Source organism: Apostichopus japonicus, chromosome 1, assembly GCF_037975245.1.
Source record: "Apostichopus japonicus isolate 1M-3 chromosome 1, ASM3797524v1, whole genome shotgun sequence".
Lineage (NCBI taxonomy): Eukaryota > Metazoa > Echinodermata > Holothuroidea > Aspidochirotida > Stichopodidae > Apostichopus > Apostichopus japonicus.
The window spans coordinates 21,395,575-21,415,252 of NC_092561.1; the positions used below are offsets into that span (position 1 = coordinate 21,395,575).

The following is a 19,678-nucleotide window of genomic DNA, read 5'->3' on the forward strand; positions in this document are numbered from 1 at the left end:
TTGTCAACTGCAAAGAGTGGTTATTGGCTGAACAACCCTCCAAGTATTTTTCGGTAATTGAGTTACTTTAGTCAACTTATACAAGTCAAGTTATGAATGATGTATTTGGGAAAAACTTCGCCCGAAATTTCATACCGAATTTCCCCCCCCCCCCTTCAAATTAGTGTGCTTTGGTTATACTTTTACAGATCTCTTATGTAAAATCATTTACGTCATTGCACATGACGGATGCGAAAAGTCGTGACCATTTCCCAGATCTCATAGCATATGAAAAGAAAAGTGATAGCAAAACTTTTTGGCGTAAACGGCTCACCATAGAATTTACGGTGCCCATTCAGCCATACCAACGCCCATAACACATCCCTGGTGTAATTAGGGCGCATGTCAAGTGACCGAAACAACCCAGTGTTACTTATAAGCGCTGTTCCTGCAGTGACGACGGGCGTGCCAGCATCAATTTGATACCTTTAATTCATCACAATTGTAAGATCCAGCCACTGTAACCAAGGTAATGCCGCTAACTTTTTCTTATCGCTGTCGCCGATTGCTTATGGATTCAGCCCATACTTGGCTGAGTGTAGCTGCTGCGCCGATTGCAATTTTCACTGTATTCGTTCGTCACCTAATGTTTCAGTTGGCTAACGTTAATACAAATGTCTAAGCTAGGCTAGCGGTGTAACACTAACACGTACTGTGATGCCATCATCATATGGGATGTGTGTATAGCAGAATCATGTCATGGTTTGTGTATATTCTGCCTTTTACAAAGTTAAATTACAGTCTAATTTAACACCTTGGTAGTGTAAACAGTGACAGCAGATGCGCCTATGTTAGTGGCCACTGCATATTATAAGCCTAGGCCTAGGCTTCGACCTACCCTTAATTGTACAATGTACAGTAAGAATACCTAGGCTATGCCCAAGCATAGCCGAAATTAGGCCTTAACTTCGTATGGTGGTGTACATCAGTTTTGCTGACAGTCATTGTAGTTGACGTGTTCGTAGGTATAATTGTAACCACTTTCTCATTGACAATTTAGACTAAAAATCCTCAACGTTTACCACAGAAATTGCCACAGTGAATGAAGGAATTAACTACAGTACAGTTTATATTTTGAGACACTTTCATGGATTATTCCACCAAATTTTGCGGAATTATACATTTAACTTCAACGGACCTAGTGCCATTCCACCATAGGTACATACTGCTATAGGTTTTCGAGCCTTTCCGCCATGGCGGAAAGCCTCAAAACCTATGGTAGAAAGATACACTTTAGGAATGGATTTTAACGTGGCGTACAGGAATGTATCCGTGAAACTTTCTTTGAATCATGTGGAATGATAGGTACACCATCTTCAAATGTGATGGTTCGCTGGATAGACTGAATTGTTGTTAAGACAAGATTGGGGAATTGATACACAGTCTTTAATGTACAGGTTGATTGAATAGTTTAATTGTAAGTTTGTAAGAGTCAATACACTCTCTTCAAATATATAATTGTTGGTTGAATAAATCAATTTTAATTAGGCTGATTGTTTATTGAAAAGTCTGATCCTAATTAACGATTTAAATGACCGATTTTATGGATTTTGCGGGCCTAGGTAGAGTGAAGCGAAGCAATATACAGTGCATATAATGCACCCACAATAATGTGCTAATTCCGCCATACAAAAAGTGCTCTACAGCCATGCGGTAACATAGCAGAATGGCACTTTTTCTATGGCTTAAAAAGAGCCGATGGCGGAATGACACAGCCCCCAACTTCAACTCATGTGCAAAGATAGGGGAAATCTTTCCTTGCTATAAACAGGCTTTACTCCGGGCCTTTACAAGTAAAATTCTTTCTATATACTGGCGGAATCTGGTCAAACCTCTGATGAAATCACATAGCTGAAGGATTGTACTAAACCACTGAGCAAAGTCAGCCAGATTGTCATCACAGCTATTCTTTAAAATAATATCAATGGAAAGATTTCAAGACTATATACTGTATCCAAATATAACCTTGTAAGAGCTTCAACGTATACATTACATACAGTTCTTTATAAAATATATGTGCATATTATGAAGTGTTGTACTGTCATAGATTGAGTTGTCCTTTAACAACATGTATATTGTACAAATCATTTGCAGGAGCCAGATAGGAAGTTTGATGCACCCTGCTGCTGTACGATACAGGAAAGAAAGCAAAGAAACCCAAAGTTCTTGGCCTCTTATGAACCAAGCCATTACCTATCATCATGATATGGGGTAAGTTAAGTTTCTCTTCACTTGAATAATCAATAAAGATGAAACCGGTATCAATACAAGAGTCTGAAGTATAATGAATTAAGCAAGATGCATTTACAGCCACCTCCCATTCTCTCAGCATACCTGCTTTCTGAGAACTATAAATTAGGAGTTCTTTTGTTCTATATCCATGACTTTCATTTTGGCATCTAATGTACTGTAATATTCCGGTTTCTCAAGAGTAGGTTTATCCTTACGGATTTCAGTGTTCGCTTTAATAATCATCATTTTATTTTTGTTACATTTTGTACTTATTCTACAGTATTGTATTTTACACCATTCTTTAGCAACCACAATAGGTCCTGTTATTGTGACCATCAACCTACCCTAAGAAGCATGGGGCTGTGGTCACTCTTAGGAATGTTTGTATATATGATGCATGTTAGTAGAAGTAGTTAAAAACAATGAGTGTGTATAATGAGACACTCTGAATACAGAATAAAGCTATAAGAACTCCTCTTTGAATCATCTCTTATATAATTATCATCAAGAATATTACAATTTTAAACCATTAAGCGACCACAAATGTGGGAGAAGCCAGCAAGGGCTTATTGATTACAACTTACATGTCTGGTGGCTTCCAATTCAACATCTTAAATCAAATTTCGAATCTTTCCAATAATTTAGAAAGTCATTTCAGATGGAAAAACATAGATTGCTCTTGGATGAAAAACCCACCTTACTATGACCCGGCCAGGTATCAAACCTGGAACCTCCCGATTGCTAAGCTTCAAATGCCACTGCCTTCATCCACTCGGCCACAGCATTTCAAAATCATCCTTAATTAGTTCTTATTAGGCTTGTGGCTGAGTTAATCATTGCTTTAATCTAAAATTCCCTTTTTAGACTTCTTTTAAAAGTTTTATGTATAGTGGTTCCAGATTTGTTGTGTTTTCATAGAATGATTCTCTTTAATCTTTTAGGCTTGGCTTTGGAACCTGGACATGACTACACAACCAGATCAGAAGATGAAGTGCATCTCTCTCTGGCTGCGATCGAGAGCAGAGTTGAAATCGGTGAGTTAGTTAACTGTCACGGTGGAAAAATTTGACAAAACCTCCAAGCATGATAGCTGCACGTCTTACTTAGTGATAAAAATATAACAAAGAGGTCAGAAAATTGATGAAATCAGTGGATATGTAGTTATAATGAACGTAGTAAGAGAAATGTATTGATCACTTACATTCTTATTACATTGACTGCAACAATGACCTAATTGCACCCCCTTCTCATAAAAAAAGAAAAAAGAAAAAGAAATCAATAAACAAAAACTTGTTTAAAGGCATTGAAGACTCGCCCCAAAACGCGTGCGGCCATCTGAAAAAGTTAACTTTCTGTTGCTTGCAAGTGACGTTCTGTTCGTGTTGCTACAAAATACAGACAGTAATGAAACATGATACCTTAATTGTTATCTTTAGCTGGACCTGAATGTCCATCGCCGTATCGTTTGTATACAGTGCTGTGGGTATTGACCGCAGCTGTATGTACTGACTGTACACTAGTGTCTAATTACCGACGGTAGCAAGCTGTGTGTGTGTATTTTCTGGGATCAATGGTGGTGTTTAACACTTCTGTTACACCTCATTCGAAACTAGGTCAGATTACCGGCATTAGACGTTTCTTTTTTGCGCGAGTCCTCTTACCCTTTAACATTAAATGCTGCTGTGGGGACACCTACCAACACAGACTGCTGAGTAAAATGTCTGTTTTTTTTACCTGTCTCTAGGGAAAGCAGGAAGTTACTCTCAGTTGGTGCTGAAGACCAACGATACAGAACAGTTGCTATGTACTCTGGTTCACGGCACAATCTTCCAGCAATGCTTGGACCTGAAACTCATGGCAGGAGAGGAAGTCACTTTCTCTGTCCAAGGATCATGTACGTATACATGCAATTATCCAACTCTTGTCTTGGAAAGCTTATCTTGGTGTCAGTGAGAAGAATATCAGGATTGAAAACAGTGTAGTAGTACTTAGTAAACCTCAAATGACATATTGGGCATAAAATTCACTGTCTGTAAGGAAACTTTTCAGGTTTGGGAGATAGTGGTGGAGAGCTTGGGTTTCAGGCAGGGGAGAGGGGGGGGGGTAAACAGGGTGTAGCTGGAAATTTGAATAAACCCTGGGTTGGTTTAGTTCAATCTCTGTGTAACATATGTATGTACACACTACAGAGTTATATGTATTTTTGCAACAGAGTTATATGTATATACACACAACAGAGTTAAATATATACAACAGAATTTTACAACAGATTGATATATATGCACAACAAAGTTACACACAACAGAGTTATATATACACACAACAGAATTATATATATATACAACAGATTTATATATGTGTTCCGCGCAATTTACCGATCTGCGCTATCTTAAGATTGCGCTGCGCGTTCTTAGGATCCTATAATTGCGCACCGATCTTAAGATTGCGCAAGCTGTTAATAGCAAGCTGCTAGTGTTAACTGTAGGCCTGTACGGGAAAGAACATGGCAGGAGGGGTCAAGGTTTTTCTTTATATCAAACACACCAAATTCTACGCAACACAAAATGAATAAATACGGGTAGCCAATGTTAGGGCTGTGAGTTTTCGTTTAAAGACCTAAACGTTTAAACGGCCGATTTTTCGTTCGTTTAAACGTTCGCGAAAATCGCGAAAAATGGTTTTATTACCGAAATCGGTCTTTTCCGACCGAATTTCGGTACAATTTTTTATTTTAAGAAAACCGAAATGTGAATTGTAAATACTGGAGAAAAAAAAACAAAGTTAAAGCTTCCATCCATCATTTGTTGACTTTGGTTTCTCCTACTTACTGTTTTTTTCGCAATATGAAAGTAAATTGTAACAAGAGAAAGCTTTTCTGCTAGACGACATTGTCAGCTACGATCGGCACACGCTATATACCAGTGCTGAGTGCCAAAACTAGGCCTAACATTAGGCTATGCAGCCCTTATATGCGTGAATCAGTTTGGTGACTTTTTAGTATTGAACTGACCTTGGTGGCCAACGTTAGTAGTTGTGAGAAATACACACTCAAATGACGATATGCAGTTCAAAATAAATTGTTATATCCAACGTGTTTGCCCTCTTTGTGATGTTTTTATTATTTTACTTCAATTAACCAGCAGAGGATATAGAGAAAATCTTTTCAAACACATTGCGCACACTGGCGGATCCAGGGCCTTTGTTTGGGAGGGGCCAAAGTGGCGTTAGAGTGATATGGGGAAGGGTCAAAGGGGAGGGGTGCCCCCCAGATGCAATTTGGTGCGACAAAAGTGTACAATGGTGATGTTAATTTACTTCTAAAAAAAAGTTTCCTAAAATATTTATGAAACAAAGTTGGGATCATCTTTCTCAAGAAATTTTATTTTTCTTAGGTTATAAATCTCTTACAACCAGCCTGTAACTGCAAAATGGTGATAAACTGTAAATCCTCATTTAATCATACATTTAATTTAAAACCAGAAAACGAAAAGGTTTAGACTAGTCTTCCACTGCTATTCCTCTCGATTTTTTAAATTTCCAATCATATGATTTAGCGGATGTTCGGAAACACTTTTGGCTCACCTTTGGGGGGGGGGAGCACGGCCCCCGTTGGCCCCCCTCCTTGGATCCGCCAGTGATTGCGCACAGTTCGTCTTCAAAAAATGATCGTTAAATTTAAACTTGCAAGGTACATTGCGCAATCCAAAATACCATACGACATGTACAGCCGCGCACGCAGCTGGACCAGAACACAGTCCTAGCAGTGTGAAAACATTTGAACAGGGCTCTGTTAGTTAAACAACAAAAATGCAAAAAGTAACATTAGACCAATCACAGTCCATTATTCACTGTTAATAACTGTTTAATTATGTGTTTGAATTCAGCTCCTTTTACCACCACAGAATGTTTATTTAATCTATCATTGTGTGCCTCATTACGATGTAATTTTAATCATTTTAAGTCATACCACTAGGAACGATCCTAATGTACTTACGGCAGCATTTAGAAGCAAATGATTGTATCATTAAGTTTGTAAATGAATGAAGACGAATATCATACATTGTATGATCCTGTAAACTTGAAATTATCTATATATTGTATAAATGTTGCCAGCCACTGTATTGAGAATTCCAATGTCTTTAGTTTTAATGTGTTGTGCTGTAAATAAAGAACCTGTTAACACAATTGACAGGATTTATTTTTATTACATGAATTTCTTAAACTCTAATCATTGACAGGATGTGTTTTAATAGATCCTTAAACAGAGAGGACATCGATTAATAAGAATGATGAAATCCGACTGAAAAAGAAGACTGGTTGCTGTTCTTCTTTAGTGCTGTCCTTTAGTAGTGTTACAGTTCAACCTGAAAAACTAATGAATAATTCTTAGAACATGCATGAAATGAGACAAAATTGATCCCCATCATAAAGGAAATCAACATGCCCAATGAGAACTGATGTTTTAGAGGGACTCTTTTTGTAGGCTATACAACTTTTATTGCGAAATAAAGAAAAAATTTAGAAAAAACCTGCCTATAGCCGTCCCTTTAAGTACTTATTATACCTACGAACTGACGTGAATTATCTCCACCTTGGCATCCCATAGGATTGATGATTACGTCAGTTGAGTGTTGCAGAAAATTAATGAGGTACCGACACCATCACTTGATTCAGATACTCCATACAGCTACGATCGCAAGATAGCGCAGTATCGATAAAACGCGCAAGACGGGCCTTGCGCAATCTTAAGATCGGTGCGCAATTATAGGATCCTAAGAACGCGCAGCGCAATCTTAAGATAGCGCAGATCGGTAAATTGCGCGGAACATATGCACAACAAAGTTAAATATACACACAACAGAATATATGTATATGCACACAAAAGAGTTAAATATATACAACAGAATTATATATATTACAGATTTGTTTATGCACAACAAAGTTATATACACAGAACAAAGTTATTTATACAACAGAAATATATATATACAACAGATCTATATATATGCACAACAAAGTTAAATATGCACACAACAGAAATATATATATTCAACAGATTTATATATGCACAACAAAGTTATATATACACACAACAGAGTTATATACATATTTTCAACAAAGATATATGTATACACACAGCAGAGTTATTTAGGCAAGTACAGGTAGCACTATTTAAAGCATATTTCTTTATTTGGTCAGCAACTTTATACAAACCTACTGAAATATCATCCATAATATTGAAAGTAATTAACTTAAGCATGCAAGATTTTCTTCATCAAAAGGAAGATTAATAAGAGTTTATCAATATAATGCTAGTTTGAACAATTTGTGGTCAAGATACATAATGTCATATTGGTAGTATTAACCTCATGCCCATTAAAATAATCTCAGAATTTAACCTTAACTTTATTAGCAGAAATGCAAATTGACTGGTCAAGCTCATGACCAATGTTATTATGGGATATGAGTTATCTAGAACATCAAGAAACAAATGATAGCATCAAAATCAACTGTAAAACTGATCAAGTAGTTAATGAATATGGAGACTTTGTGTTTTTCAAGTCAAAACAATCCAAATATCTCTGCTTCATCGAAACGTTTTGATCCCCTTAGTTTTATACATTCTCTTACACAAGCTCTTTAGTGGATAAGCAGTTTGCGAACAGTTTTTGTTTGATTTTAATTTCCTCTTTAAAATGTACAATTTTATAGAGTAATTTAGAAGTTTCTCCTGTACTTAGAGCAATATTTTATGTTTTTGTTTAATGCAATCAAAAGAATAGATTGAATTCTGATTTTTGAATTTTATGACAATTTTAAGGTTTATGGTTTATTGATTGGTGGTAGCTTACATTGATAATCAGATACAAACTATTCTTTGATCTAGATATATGTAAATATTTCCACGGAAATCCCTTTCCCAAAGACCAGTTGCTTTGGTGCTTCTGAAATGTGTTGCACTCTTACAGTGCATAGACCAGGGATAAATCATATTAATTCTTCAGGAATAGAGATCAACAGGAACCAGAAAAAGAAAAACATTGGAAATTATTTTCTTCCGCCCCTTTTTCACTTTCTCCATGTTGAAGTCCCAAGAAACAAACTTAAGAATGTTTTGTTTTTATCCCCTTCCATTTTGTCTTTTCATCCATAGGTGGTGTTTACATTACGGGTTATTCCTATAGGAACCCACTGGAACCGACAGCTGACATGAGAGAGAGGGTAGAAACAACCCAGGAGACCAGTGACGTGACTTGTAAGTAGCGAGTCCTGTCCAGAGGATGATTCCTGGTTTCATGTTTTCTATCAATAACAATAACAATATAAAATAAAACTAAAATCAAAATAAAATAAAACTGTTAGCAAACTGCTTATCCACTAGAGAGCCTGTGTAGGAGAATGTGTAAAAGTAAGTTGGCCTGACGTTTCGATCCTAGCAGGATCTTCTTCAAAGGCTAAATGACAAGGACAAAAACAGAATACAGACAGGTTAATGAGCATGGTGAACACAAAGAGATAGATGTAAGGGGATTAGGAGACAAGGGATGGAGAGAAGAAAGAAAGAAACCAACAGGGGAAGAGGAGAGGTAAGAGATAAACAGTGGAGGGACAAAGAGAGGATTAAGGGAAGGGGGTAGGGAATAAACTGGAGAAGGACAAAGACAGAAAGGTGTGGAGAAAAAAGGGGTGGAAGAGAGCTGTGAGAAGAGGAGTGATGGGGGGAACAAGGGGAGAAGGAGGGGAGACAGAAGAAACGTTAGTCATGTCCTTCCTGCATGTTGAGCCCATGAGGTTGAATGGTGCGAAGTCGTTGCATCTACAACCTCTCTCTGCAATTACAAAAACATTTCTGTACTTTTTCATGATTAAGAAACATGTGTGAAAAAAGAGCAGTTATTAACAGTTGTGAAGTAATAGGACGTTTGTAATTCCTGCAGATGAGGATGAACTCTGCATCAAGACAGAACCAGGAGAAGATGAAGCAGAAGAGGAGAGAGTGGATGACCCAGCGAAAGAGTCATGCAAGATGGACGCAACAAATATTACCGCAGACACCGACATGGAAGAAGGTAACAAACCACAGATAAAGAAGCACAGTTTGTGTTTCTTGAAGGATAACAAAAGCACTGTTTCCAGCACTGTAACTAGTACTATCAGAAAGACAAGAAAGGGGTTAATTCCAAGCCAATCTCATGCCAAGTGGTACCCAAGTGACAGACTTGCTTAACATTAGCTTGATTTGTATGTGATGTTAGTTAATCATGCCGTTTGGACAGGCTAAGCTATCTACAGTGTTATGCTTAACTTCTGTTTGATTTGTATGTCAGTTAACCATGCCGTTTGGACACGCTAAGCTATATACAGTGTTATGCTTAACATCTGTTTGATTTGTGTGTCATGTCAGGTAACACTGCCGTTAGGACACGCTTAGCTATCTACAGTGTTATGCTGAACATCTGCTTGATTTGTATGTCATGTCAATTAATCCTGCCGTTTGGACACGCTATGCTATCTACAGTGTTATGCTTAACATCTGTTTGATTTGTATGTCATGTCAGTTTTTATAACCCTGCCGTTTGGACACGCTAAGCTATCTACAGTGTTATACTTAACATTTGCTTGATTTGTATGCCATGTTAGTTAACCCTGCCGTTTGGACACGCTAAGCTATCTACAGTTTCATGCTGAACATCTGTTTGATTTGTGTGTCATGTCAGTTAACACTGCCGTTTGGACACGCTTAGCTATCTACAGTGTTATGCTTACCATCTGTTTGATTTGTTTGCCATGTTAGTTAACCCTGCTGTTTGGACACGCTAAGCTATTTGCAGTGTTATGCTGAACATCTGTTTGATTTGTATGTCATGTCAGTTAACCATGTCGTTTAGACACGCTAAGCTATCTGCAGTGTTATGCTGAACATCTGTTTGATTTGTGTGTCATGTCAGTTAACACTGCCGTTTGGACACGCTTAGCTATCTACAGTGTTATGCTTAACATCTGCTTGATTTGTATGTCATGTCAGTTAACCATGCCATTTGAACACGCTAAGCTATCTACAGTGTTATCTACAGTGTTAAGCTATCTACAGTGTTATGCTTAACATATGTTTGATTTGTATGTCATGTTAGTTAACCATGTCGTTTGGACACGCTAAGCTATCTGCAGTGTTATGCTGAACATCTGTTTGATTTGTGTGTCATGTCAGTTAACACTGTCGTTTGGACACGCTTAGCTATCTACAGTGTTATGCTTACCATCTGTTTGATTTGTTTGCCATGTTAGTTAACCCTGCTGTTTGGACACGCTAAGCTATTTGCAGTGTTATGCTGAACATCTGTTTGATTTGTATGTCATGTCAGTTAACCATGCCGTTTGGACACGCTTAGCTATCTACAGTGTTATGCTTAACATCTGCTTGATTTGTATGTCATGTCAGTTAACCATGACGTTTGGATACCCTAAGCTATCTTCAGTGTTATGCTTAACATCTGTTTGATTTGTATGTCATGTCAGTTAACCATGCCGTTTGGACACGCTAAGCTATATACAGTGTTATGCTGAACATCTGCTTGATTTGTATGCCATGTCAGTTAACCCTGCCGTTTGGACACGCTAAGCTATCTACAGTGTTATGCTTAACATTTGCTTGATTTGTATGTCATGTCAGTTAACCCTGCCGTTTGGACACGCTAAGCTATCTAGGAGACTGTATTGAGAAAGTCATCATGCAAGGTCGAGTTGAAGGGAGCAGAAAACCTGGAAGACCCAGGACCAGATGGTTTGACCAAATAAAATCTTTGGTCGGATCGAGTTCTCTTCAAGATCTTTATTCTCTTGCCAAGGATCGTCAGAAATGGCGTGCCATTGTTGACGTCATGAGCTGTCAGTCATGACGGGATCGAACCAACCAACCAAGCTATCTATAGTGTTATGCTTAACATCTGCTTGATTTGTATGTCATGTCAGTTAACCATTCGGTAATATAATGTTCCTTACATGTCTTGTTCCTCTAGGTTCAGATAGTGACAGACTTCCGCTAGCCCAAGATCAGAACACCGATGGAGAAATCCAGCAGACAAGCTCAGTGGATCCGCAACAAAATACTGAGAAGCTTGATGACGAGGTGCTTCCTAAGATAGAACTTGAGCTGAAAGAGGCAAGCTTACCTGGACCCAGTAGAACCACAGGTGAGATTAAACCCTCCACCCTACCCATTTATTTTCTCAGTAAAGAGTAAGCCTCAGGTATCACTCATCCTAGGAGTGAGAACCAGAGAATATGACCCTCTTAGTAAAGGCAGAGTAAAGGCATGCAGGGAGATAATTGAAGAAACAGAGAATATTACTCATCCTGTTGAGGGGTTGGTTCCTATGCAGGGAGATAATTGAAGAAACAGAGAATGTTACTCATCCTGTTGAGGGGTTGGTTTCAATGTAAGAACATAATTGAAGAAACAGAATATTACTCATCCTGTTGAAGGGTTGGTTTCTATGCAGGGAGATAATTGAAGAAACAGAGAATATTACTCATCCTGTTGAGGGGTTGGTTTCTATGCAGGGAGATAATTGAAGAACCAGATAATGTTACTCATCCCGTTGAGGGGTTGGTTTCTATGCAGGGAGATAATTGAAGAAACAGAATATTACTCATCCTGTTGAGGGGTTGGTTTCTATGCAGGGAGATAAATGAAGAAACAGAGAATATTACTCATCCCGTTGAGGGGTTGGTTTCTATGCAGGGAGATAATTGAAGAACCAGAGAATGTTACTCATCCCGTTGAGGGGTTGGTTTCTATGCAGGGAGATAATTGAAGAACCAGATAATGTTACTCATCCCGCTGAGGGGTTGGTTTCTATGCAGGGAGATAATTGAAGAAACAGAATGTTACTCATCCTGTTGAGGGGTTGGTTTCTATGCAGGGAGTTAATTGAAGAAACAGAGAATATTACTCATCCTGTTGAGGGGTTGGTTTCTGTGCAGGGAGATAATTGAAGAAACAGAGAATGTTACTCATCCTGTTGAGGGGTTGGTTTCAATGTAAGAACATAATTGAAGAAACAGAATATTACTCATCCTGTTGAAGGGTTGGTTTCTATGCAGGGAGATAATTGAAGAAACAGAGAATATTACTCATCCTGTTGAGGGGTTGGTTTCTATGCAGGGAGATAATTGAAGAACCAGATAATGTTACTCATCCCGTTGAGGGGTTGGTTTCTATGCAGGGAGATAATTGAAGAAACAGAGAATATTACTCATCCTGTTGAGGGGTTGGTTTCTATGCAGGGAGATAATTGAAGAAACAGAGAATGTTACTCATCCTGTTGAGGGGTTGGTTTCAATGTAAGAAGATAATTGAAGAAACAGAATATTACTCATCCTGTTGAGGGGTTGGTTTCTATGCAGGGAGGTAATTGAAGAAACAGAGAATATTACTCATCCTGTTGAGGGGTTGGTTTCTATGCAGGGAGATAATTGAAGAAACAGGGAATGTTACTCATCCTGTTGAGGGGTTGGTTTCTATGCAGGGAGATAATTGAAGAAACAGAGAATATTACTCATCCTGTTGAGGGGTTGGTTTCTATGCAGGGAGATAATTGAAGAAACAGAGAATATTACTCATCCTGTTGAGGGGTTGGTTTCTATGCAGGGAGATAATTGAAAAAACAGAAAATGTTACTCATCCCGTTGAGGGGTTGCTATCTATGCAGGGAGATAATTGAAGCTAGTGTGAGTGAATAAGAAAGAATTGTATCAGCTCAGCTGTCCTACAGAAGAATGATTTTATCATCGTTTATTTGTAAACACCAGATTTAACCAGACTTATTTCACTCCGTTTCCTTGCAGCTCTGTTAAAAAATTTGATAAAGCGTAAAACGACTGACGTTCACACCGGAGAAAATGGAAGTAGTCTGCAGAAAATGAACTACTCTGATGCCAAGGCACAAGAAGAAACCAACAGGATCGCGACCACAGATATCACGAGTAAAGCACTGACTGTACCGCTAGGGGCGAAGGTGGGTGGACCATCAACAAACAGCGACTCAGGGCCAAGTGGTGCCAAGACAACTCAAAGGACAAGGGGAATGGAGACACCAGCAGTCCTTATTCCCTCAAGTCAGTCTTCACCGGGGTCGAATCCGTCATCCACGCCAGACGAGAAGTACACCTGTCCTCTGTGTTTGGAAGCCTTCCCAGGTAAGGATACCCTGTTGGTCCACGAACAGAAGCACGCCCAGGAGGGGAAGATGTTCGGCTGCAGGTACTGCCACATGGTATTCCTGCAGAAGGGCAACCGGAACATCCACGAACGTATCCACTCGGCGATGCGGCACAACTTCCGAGCTGCGTTCAAAAACCAAGGCGATTACCGGGAGAAGTCCCGCAGACCATCCTTGGACGAGGTCATGAAAGAGAGTAAAACGGAAACACCAAAGTCACCTGCGGGCAGCTCATCTCACGAAAAGAACAAACCGACGCCTAGCCATCGCAAAGACAGGTTGGAGGCCAAGAGTATGTTGAGGTCTCGCCCTTACCCTCACTACTCGGGGCTAGGCCTGAGGGCGCAACAGCCTGTCGAAGTCAAGAATTACAGCTGCCAGTTCTGTGAGAAACCCTTCAAAAGAAACTACGATCGTAACAGACACGAACGGATACACACAGGTCAGAAACCGTACGAGTGTTCTTACTGCGATCAGGCGTTCTCACGTCGTGAACATTGTAAGAAACACGAGTTCACCCACCTGAGGTCACGCCCGTGCGATGAGGATGATGATGATGAGTGAAGCAAGCGTCTCGTTAGATTAATAAAGGTTGTCGTTCCCGTCCAAAAGGCTACTGAAACTCAGCAGTACCACTAAAGACTTAACTACCTCCAGCCGGCCTGAAATGAAGAGTCCCAGAATTAACATTGATTCGAAAAACGTTTGGCTGAATTATGTAAATTATTTCTTCAAGTTGAACTTTCTATCCAACATAATATTGTGTGATATTTTTGGATTGGCCAAAGAAAACTTTTTATTGCCAGCAAGTTTCACTGTGACTGCCAGTTTCATATCGTCACTGTACGTGTGTTGCATGATGATACTCGTGTTAGAATTTATCACTGTTATATTCTGCTTTCTATAGGATTGGGCCACCAAATGTTACTACTAAATACCTCAATAATAATAATAACTTCATAAATAATGCATTTGTTCCTTTCCATCACACACGCTTCATCTTCCAGGATTACCAGATGAAAGTAGATCGTTTCTCCCTCTTTCTCAACACTTCAAGAAACATCTTTAAAATCATTCTTGTCATCCCATCTTCATTTGAAGACTTGACCCACCTCCTAACCAGCCGTAAACGAAGCATAGGCTTGCTAGCTCATTATCTTGACTAACCCTTCCATATTGCTCTGCTTTTAGTTGTCAGTGACTCAACATGGCATCTCTGAAATAGTCCATCTTTTTCTCCCTCTCTCCATTTTTCAAGGTCTCTGTGGCAGAGTACCTGGCCGTTGCTGATTTCATCATTCAGCAAGGGGATTTCCCTATTTTAAATTGATAATTTTCCAGGTAGAACCAGCAGAGCCCTGCCCTCAAGAAGCAATTTTTTCAACTGCCATTAACATATTCTTAACAAACTGCTTCTAACACCCAATATGACCCACAATTTGCCAAAAGAGACTGCTTCATTAACACATTACATGTCAAAAACAGTTAAAACCTCAGCATCCATTAACAGAAAAAAAAAATTAGGAGACGGAGTAATGAGAAAGAAACACAAGTAATAAAAATGAGGAAGAAATGCTCAATTACTCAAATATGCATATTTAACCATGAGCCATATTATTTAGTTTATTATTTATTATTAAGCTTTTCATTATTATAGTTCCAATCTCATCCAATATGTATAGGTTAGAACTATCTAATATTTTTGACAGTTTATAACCTCTCGTGGTGGATTTGAACATGCATGTCGTTTCAAACCATCAGGGTAAACCTTTTACGAAGGGCAAACCCATGAGGTATGGCTATTGCAAATGTTTCAATGATCATATCATCAGATTGGAATTATTTATTTTTCCTAATATGTTAAGATTTAACCGGGTGTAAGAGGTCTGATGTCATAAATTTTAATTCTAAGTATCTTTTGAAAATTAAAATTTTTCGGCAGGTCCGCCACCCTTTCTGTAATTTTGAAAGCACTGAAAATTAGGTGCTCAAATGTAGGTACATTCCTTATTTGTTACTGATGTTTTGTTATGCACTGCTGTCAGTAGTATTAATGGTAGCTACCGATGCCCTCCTCCCGCGCTTCCTTTACTGAGGAGATTATGGATCTGTAATGGCCAAGTTATAATATTCCCAGGAACTCCACTTCGAATATGTGGAAAAATCTCCCTGGGGTAAGGGGGGGTGAGGGTCTGGCCAGTGAAGCTGGGTTTTATGCAATCAGCGAACAATCAACTATTTTCATCTCTGAGAGGAGTGTTAATTGCATCGTCTGAGAACGGCACATCCCTAGACCCACAGAAATATTAGTTCAACGTAACCGACATTCGGTAGGCTACTTTACTTTTCAAATTACATTTTGCGGTTTGAAATGAGTTTGTTACATGAATGGAACTTCGATAAATCACCAGTGAGCTAAATTATTGCAACAGTTTGTTACCCAATGAGTTTTAATTGCATAGGTTGAATATAAATAGACAATTTGAATATCTATTGAACAATTTGAAAATTAAAATCTGAGTAAAATATTTTACTCTGTCTAGCTTGGTTTGGTGATGAACTTTCTTTGGCTTCCTGTATCCAACATTTGTGCTTCTTTTAAATTAAATTGTGATTTTTTAGCAAGTTTTAATTTTGATATAATTTAATGGGCATTCATTAATAATAAACCATGCCATAAGTCAACACTTTTTACCAAATCAGTTTTTATTTTAAATGTGAAAGTTATGCTATGCAAAAAAAAAATTTACGTACATTTTATAGTTACTACCTGTTCATATTTCTGATCAATATATTAGTCTTGTATTTATGTCTTGGTTCATTGTTTTCTTTTGACTTTCAACAGAAGCTGACACTGTTGATTAATCAATAATGCAGGGTTTCCCTAACTTTATCCCACACGAACCCCCTGTGGATGTCAGAGTTGTCCAAGAACCCCCAAATTTTCGAGACACGATCCGAGTCATTATTATACTACAATACGCATTACAGTGCTGCGTAAAAGATCAAGTTCATAGTGTAATATTGTAATGAAAAAAAAAAACCAGCAAAGAGTTTGTCGATAGATACGACTTTAGTGCATTATATGATATATCAGATTTTGTTCAAACAAAAAGTACTATAGTTTTGACTATCAGAAACGCCTCACGAAGCCCCTGGGATGGACTCACCCACCCCTGGTGGTACATGCACCCCAGTTAGAGACCCCTGGTGTAATGTGTCAAGGATTAGCTGCCACATGTTAAAACTGTAATAAGAGGTTGACTTTCGAAATAGGAGAAAAAAGTTTTTTTGTCGAATATGTTGTAAGGCCTTATCATTTTTCCAAATTTAGGTCAAAATCGCGACTTTTTCGATTCTTCCAAAAATGATGTGAGCGGTGTAGAGAGTTCTACGCTGTATATATCAGGTATAATTATGTTCTTATCGTTCCCATTTGAAAGAAAATACCACTTTTAGTATGAAATTTGGTCCTTTGTTTGGGCAACGCGAAAACCGAAGCTTAAAATTCCAAGGAACTCCATTTTAAATATATGGAAAGTTGATAATTGGGCTTGAAGAATCCGTTTTAGCACCCTGGCAGAAATTGGAGGAAAATGATTTTTTTGTGGAAATATTTGTAAGGCTATAGCCTTATAATTTTTTCAAATTTTGACCAAAATCGCGACTTTTTCGATGCATCCCAAAATGATGCGAGCGGTTTAGAGGGCTCTTCTCTTCATATATCAAGTATAATTATGTTCTTATTCGTTCCCATTTGAAAGAAAATGCCATTTTTAGTACGAAATTTGATCCTTCCTTTGGTTAACATTAAAACACGAAATTGAAGCTTATTATGCCGAGGAAGTCCATTTTAAATATGAGGAAAATCGATAATTGGGATTTGAAAATCCGTTTAAGCACAATGGCAGAAATTGGAGGAAAATAAGATTTTTCGTGGAAATTTTTGTAAGGCTATAGCCTTATAATTTTTCCAAATTTTGGCCAAAATCGCGACTTTTTCGATTCATCCCAAAATGATGCGAGCGGTGAAGAGAGCTCTTCTCTTCATATATCAGGTATAATTATGTTCTTATTCGTTCCCATTTTGACAGAAAATGCCATTTTTAGTACGAAATTTGATCCTTTGTTTTGGCAACGTTATCACTAAGCTTATTATTCCGAGGAGGTCCATTTAAATATGTGGAAAATCGATAATCTGGCTTGAAGAATCCGTATCAGCAACCTGGCAGAAATTGGAGGAAAACTTGTTTTTTGGTGGAAACTTTTGTAAGGCTTTGCATAGCGTTATTTTTTTCTTCAAAGATTGGCCAAAACCGCAACTTTTTCGATTCATCACATCACATTCTGCCATCCACTCACTGGTGTAAGGGGAGGGGGACTGTACAGTCGAGTTGGGTTTCATGCAATCAACTAACAGTGTATATTATTTTCCCCTCCGAGAGGAGTGTTACGTGCATCGTCTTCGAACGGCACATCCCTATACCCACAGAAATATTAGTTCAATGCAACCTACATCCAGTAGCTTCTTTACTTTTCAAAGAACATTTTTCGGTTTGAAATGATCGTGAGTTTGTTACCCGAAATGAAACTTCGATAAATCACAAGGGAACTCAATTTTTGCAACAGTTTGTTACCCTATCAATATTAATTGCATATTAACAGACGATTTTGAATATTAATTGAGCATTTTGAATTTTAATATCTGGGTAAAATATTTTGATTTGATATAATTTAATGGGTATTCATTTCTAATAAAACATGCCATAAGTGAACACTTCATACCAAAGTTTTTATTTCAATAAGGAAGTTATGTTATGCTAATTTTGTTTTTATTATAGTTCATATTTCTGATCAATATAATTAGCCTTGTATTGATATCTTGGTTTATTGTTTTGTCTTTCAACAGAACCTGACTCTATTATTTGATTAATCACAATAATGGGTTAATTTGTCAAGGGTAGCTGCTTCATGTTAAAACTGTTGTAAATAGGTAAAAAGACCATTCAGATTATATTGATCATTTGGTATTAGGGGTATTGACAGACCAGATAACAGTGGAGGGTGGGGGGGTTGAGTGTCAAAATGGGATACAGCGTGGGATTAATTTGAGGGACAATAAAAGATGTAACATTTTCACGAAGACTTCAAAAAAAGTGAAAGGTGGCGTGTTTGTTTGTCAGCGGGGCCCCAATCTGGATCTCAAAGTCAGTTGGTCAGAAGGGCAGGGGCGTAGCGAGCGGGGGGGGGGTGTGGGGGGGAGGGGTAGACCCCCTACCCTTAGACCCCTCCCCCATTTCAGTCACCACTTCCAGATCCGTCGGCAAATCAATTTGACTTAAAATATGCACCAGATTGCATCTAAGGACGTTTCAAAACTAAAAATTTTCCAAAGGGGAGGAGGACACCCCCTCCCCTTAGACCCCTCCCCCATTTCAGTCACCACTTCCAGATCCGTCGGCAAATCAAACTTGACTTAAAATATACATCAGATTGCATCTAAGGACGTTTCAAAACTAAAAATTAGACCCCTCCCCCATTTCAGTCACCACTTCCAGATCCGTCGGCAAATCAAATTTGACTTAAAATATACACCAGATTGCATCTAAGGACGTTTCAAAACTAAAAATTTTCCAAAGGGGAGGGGGAAACCCCCTCCCCTTAGACCCCTCCCCCATTTCAGTCACCACTTCCAGATCCGTCGGCAAATCAAATTTGACTTAAAATATGCACCAGATTGCATCTAAGGACGTTTCAAAACTAAAAAATTGCCAAAAGGGAGGGGGACACCACCTCCCCTTAGACCCCTCCCCCATTTCAGTCACCACTTCCAGATCCGTCGGCAAATCAAATTCTCCACACCCCCCCAACAAAAACCCCTTCGCTACGCCCCTGCAGAAGGGAGCTATCTCCAAATATAAATAGCAGCTTTAAAGGTTCCTACATGACACCCCTCCCCTCATCCCACTCCCAACACAACCAATTTTATGTCTAGATTGATCACTTAGAGGTAACAACAATACTTAAAAAAAATCCTTCAATATTATCTATCTATATTTATCTTTATTCTCCACAGCAGGTTTGTCAGTTATGACAAATCTCATTTAAATTATTTTCCTTCTTGATCACTCGTTTAATTAAAATTATTGTTTGGGTGAAAGTCAGAGGGGTTGGGACGGCTGATT

The 19,678-nt window shown here is 38.5% G+C and overlaps 1 protein-coding gene across 2 annotated transcripts; it reads left to right on the forward strand.

Moving 5' to 3' along the window:
• The first annotated feature begins 323 nt into the window (after positions 1-323).
• On the forward strand, positions 324-16,302 carry LOC139971639 (uncharacterized). 2 transcript variants are annotated; one of them, XM_071978291.1, is made up of 8 exons: positions 324-508; positions 2,134-2,250; positions 3,213-3,305; positions 4,016-4,165; positions 8,426-8,527; positions 9,210-9,341; positions 11,289-11,462; positions 13,120-16,302. In XM_071978291.1, exons 2-8 carry the CDS (start codon positions 2,241-2,243, stop codon positions 14,055-14,057), a joined length of 1,599 nt encoding a protein of 532 aa, XP_071834392.1. In that variant the 5' UTR covers positions 324-508; positions 2,134-2,240; the 3' UTR covers positions 14,058-16,302. The 2 variants fall into 2 exon arrangements, with proteins under 2 accessions (XP_071834392.1, XP_071834402.1); XM_071978301.1 differs by lacking the exon at positions 324-508 and adding an exon at positions 599-741.
• The last annotated feature ends 3,376 nt before the right edge of the window (positions 16,303-19,678 follow it).

Excerpts from the sequence above, each read along its gene's own strand:
- LOC139971639 (XM_071978291.1), top strand. Across the intron at positions 9,342-11,288 it reads AGACACCGACATGGAAGAAG|GTTCAGATAGTGACAGACTT; the intron begins GTAACAAACCAC and ends TTGTTCCTCTAG. Across the intron at positions 11,463-13,119 it reads TGGACCCAGTAGAACCACAG|CTCTGTTAAAAAATTTGATA; the intron begins GTGAGATTAAAC and ends GTTTCCTTGCAG.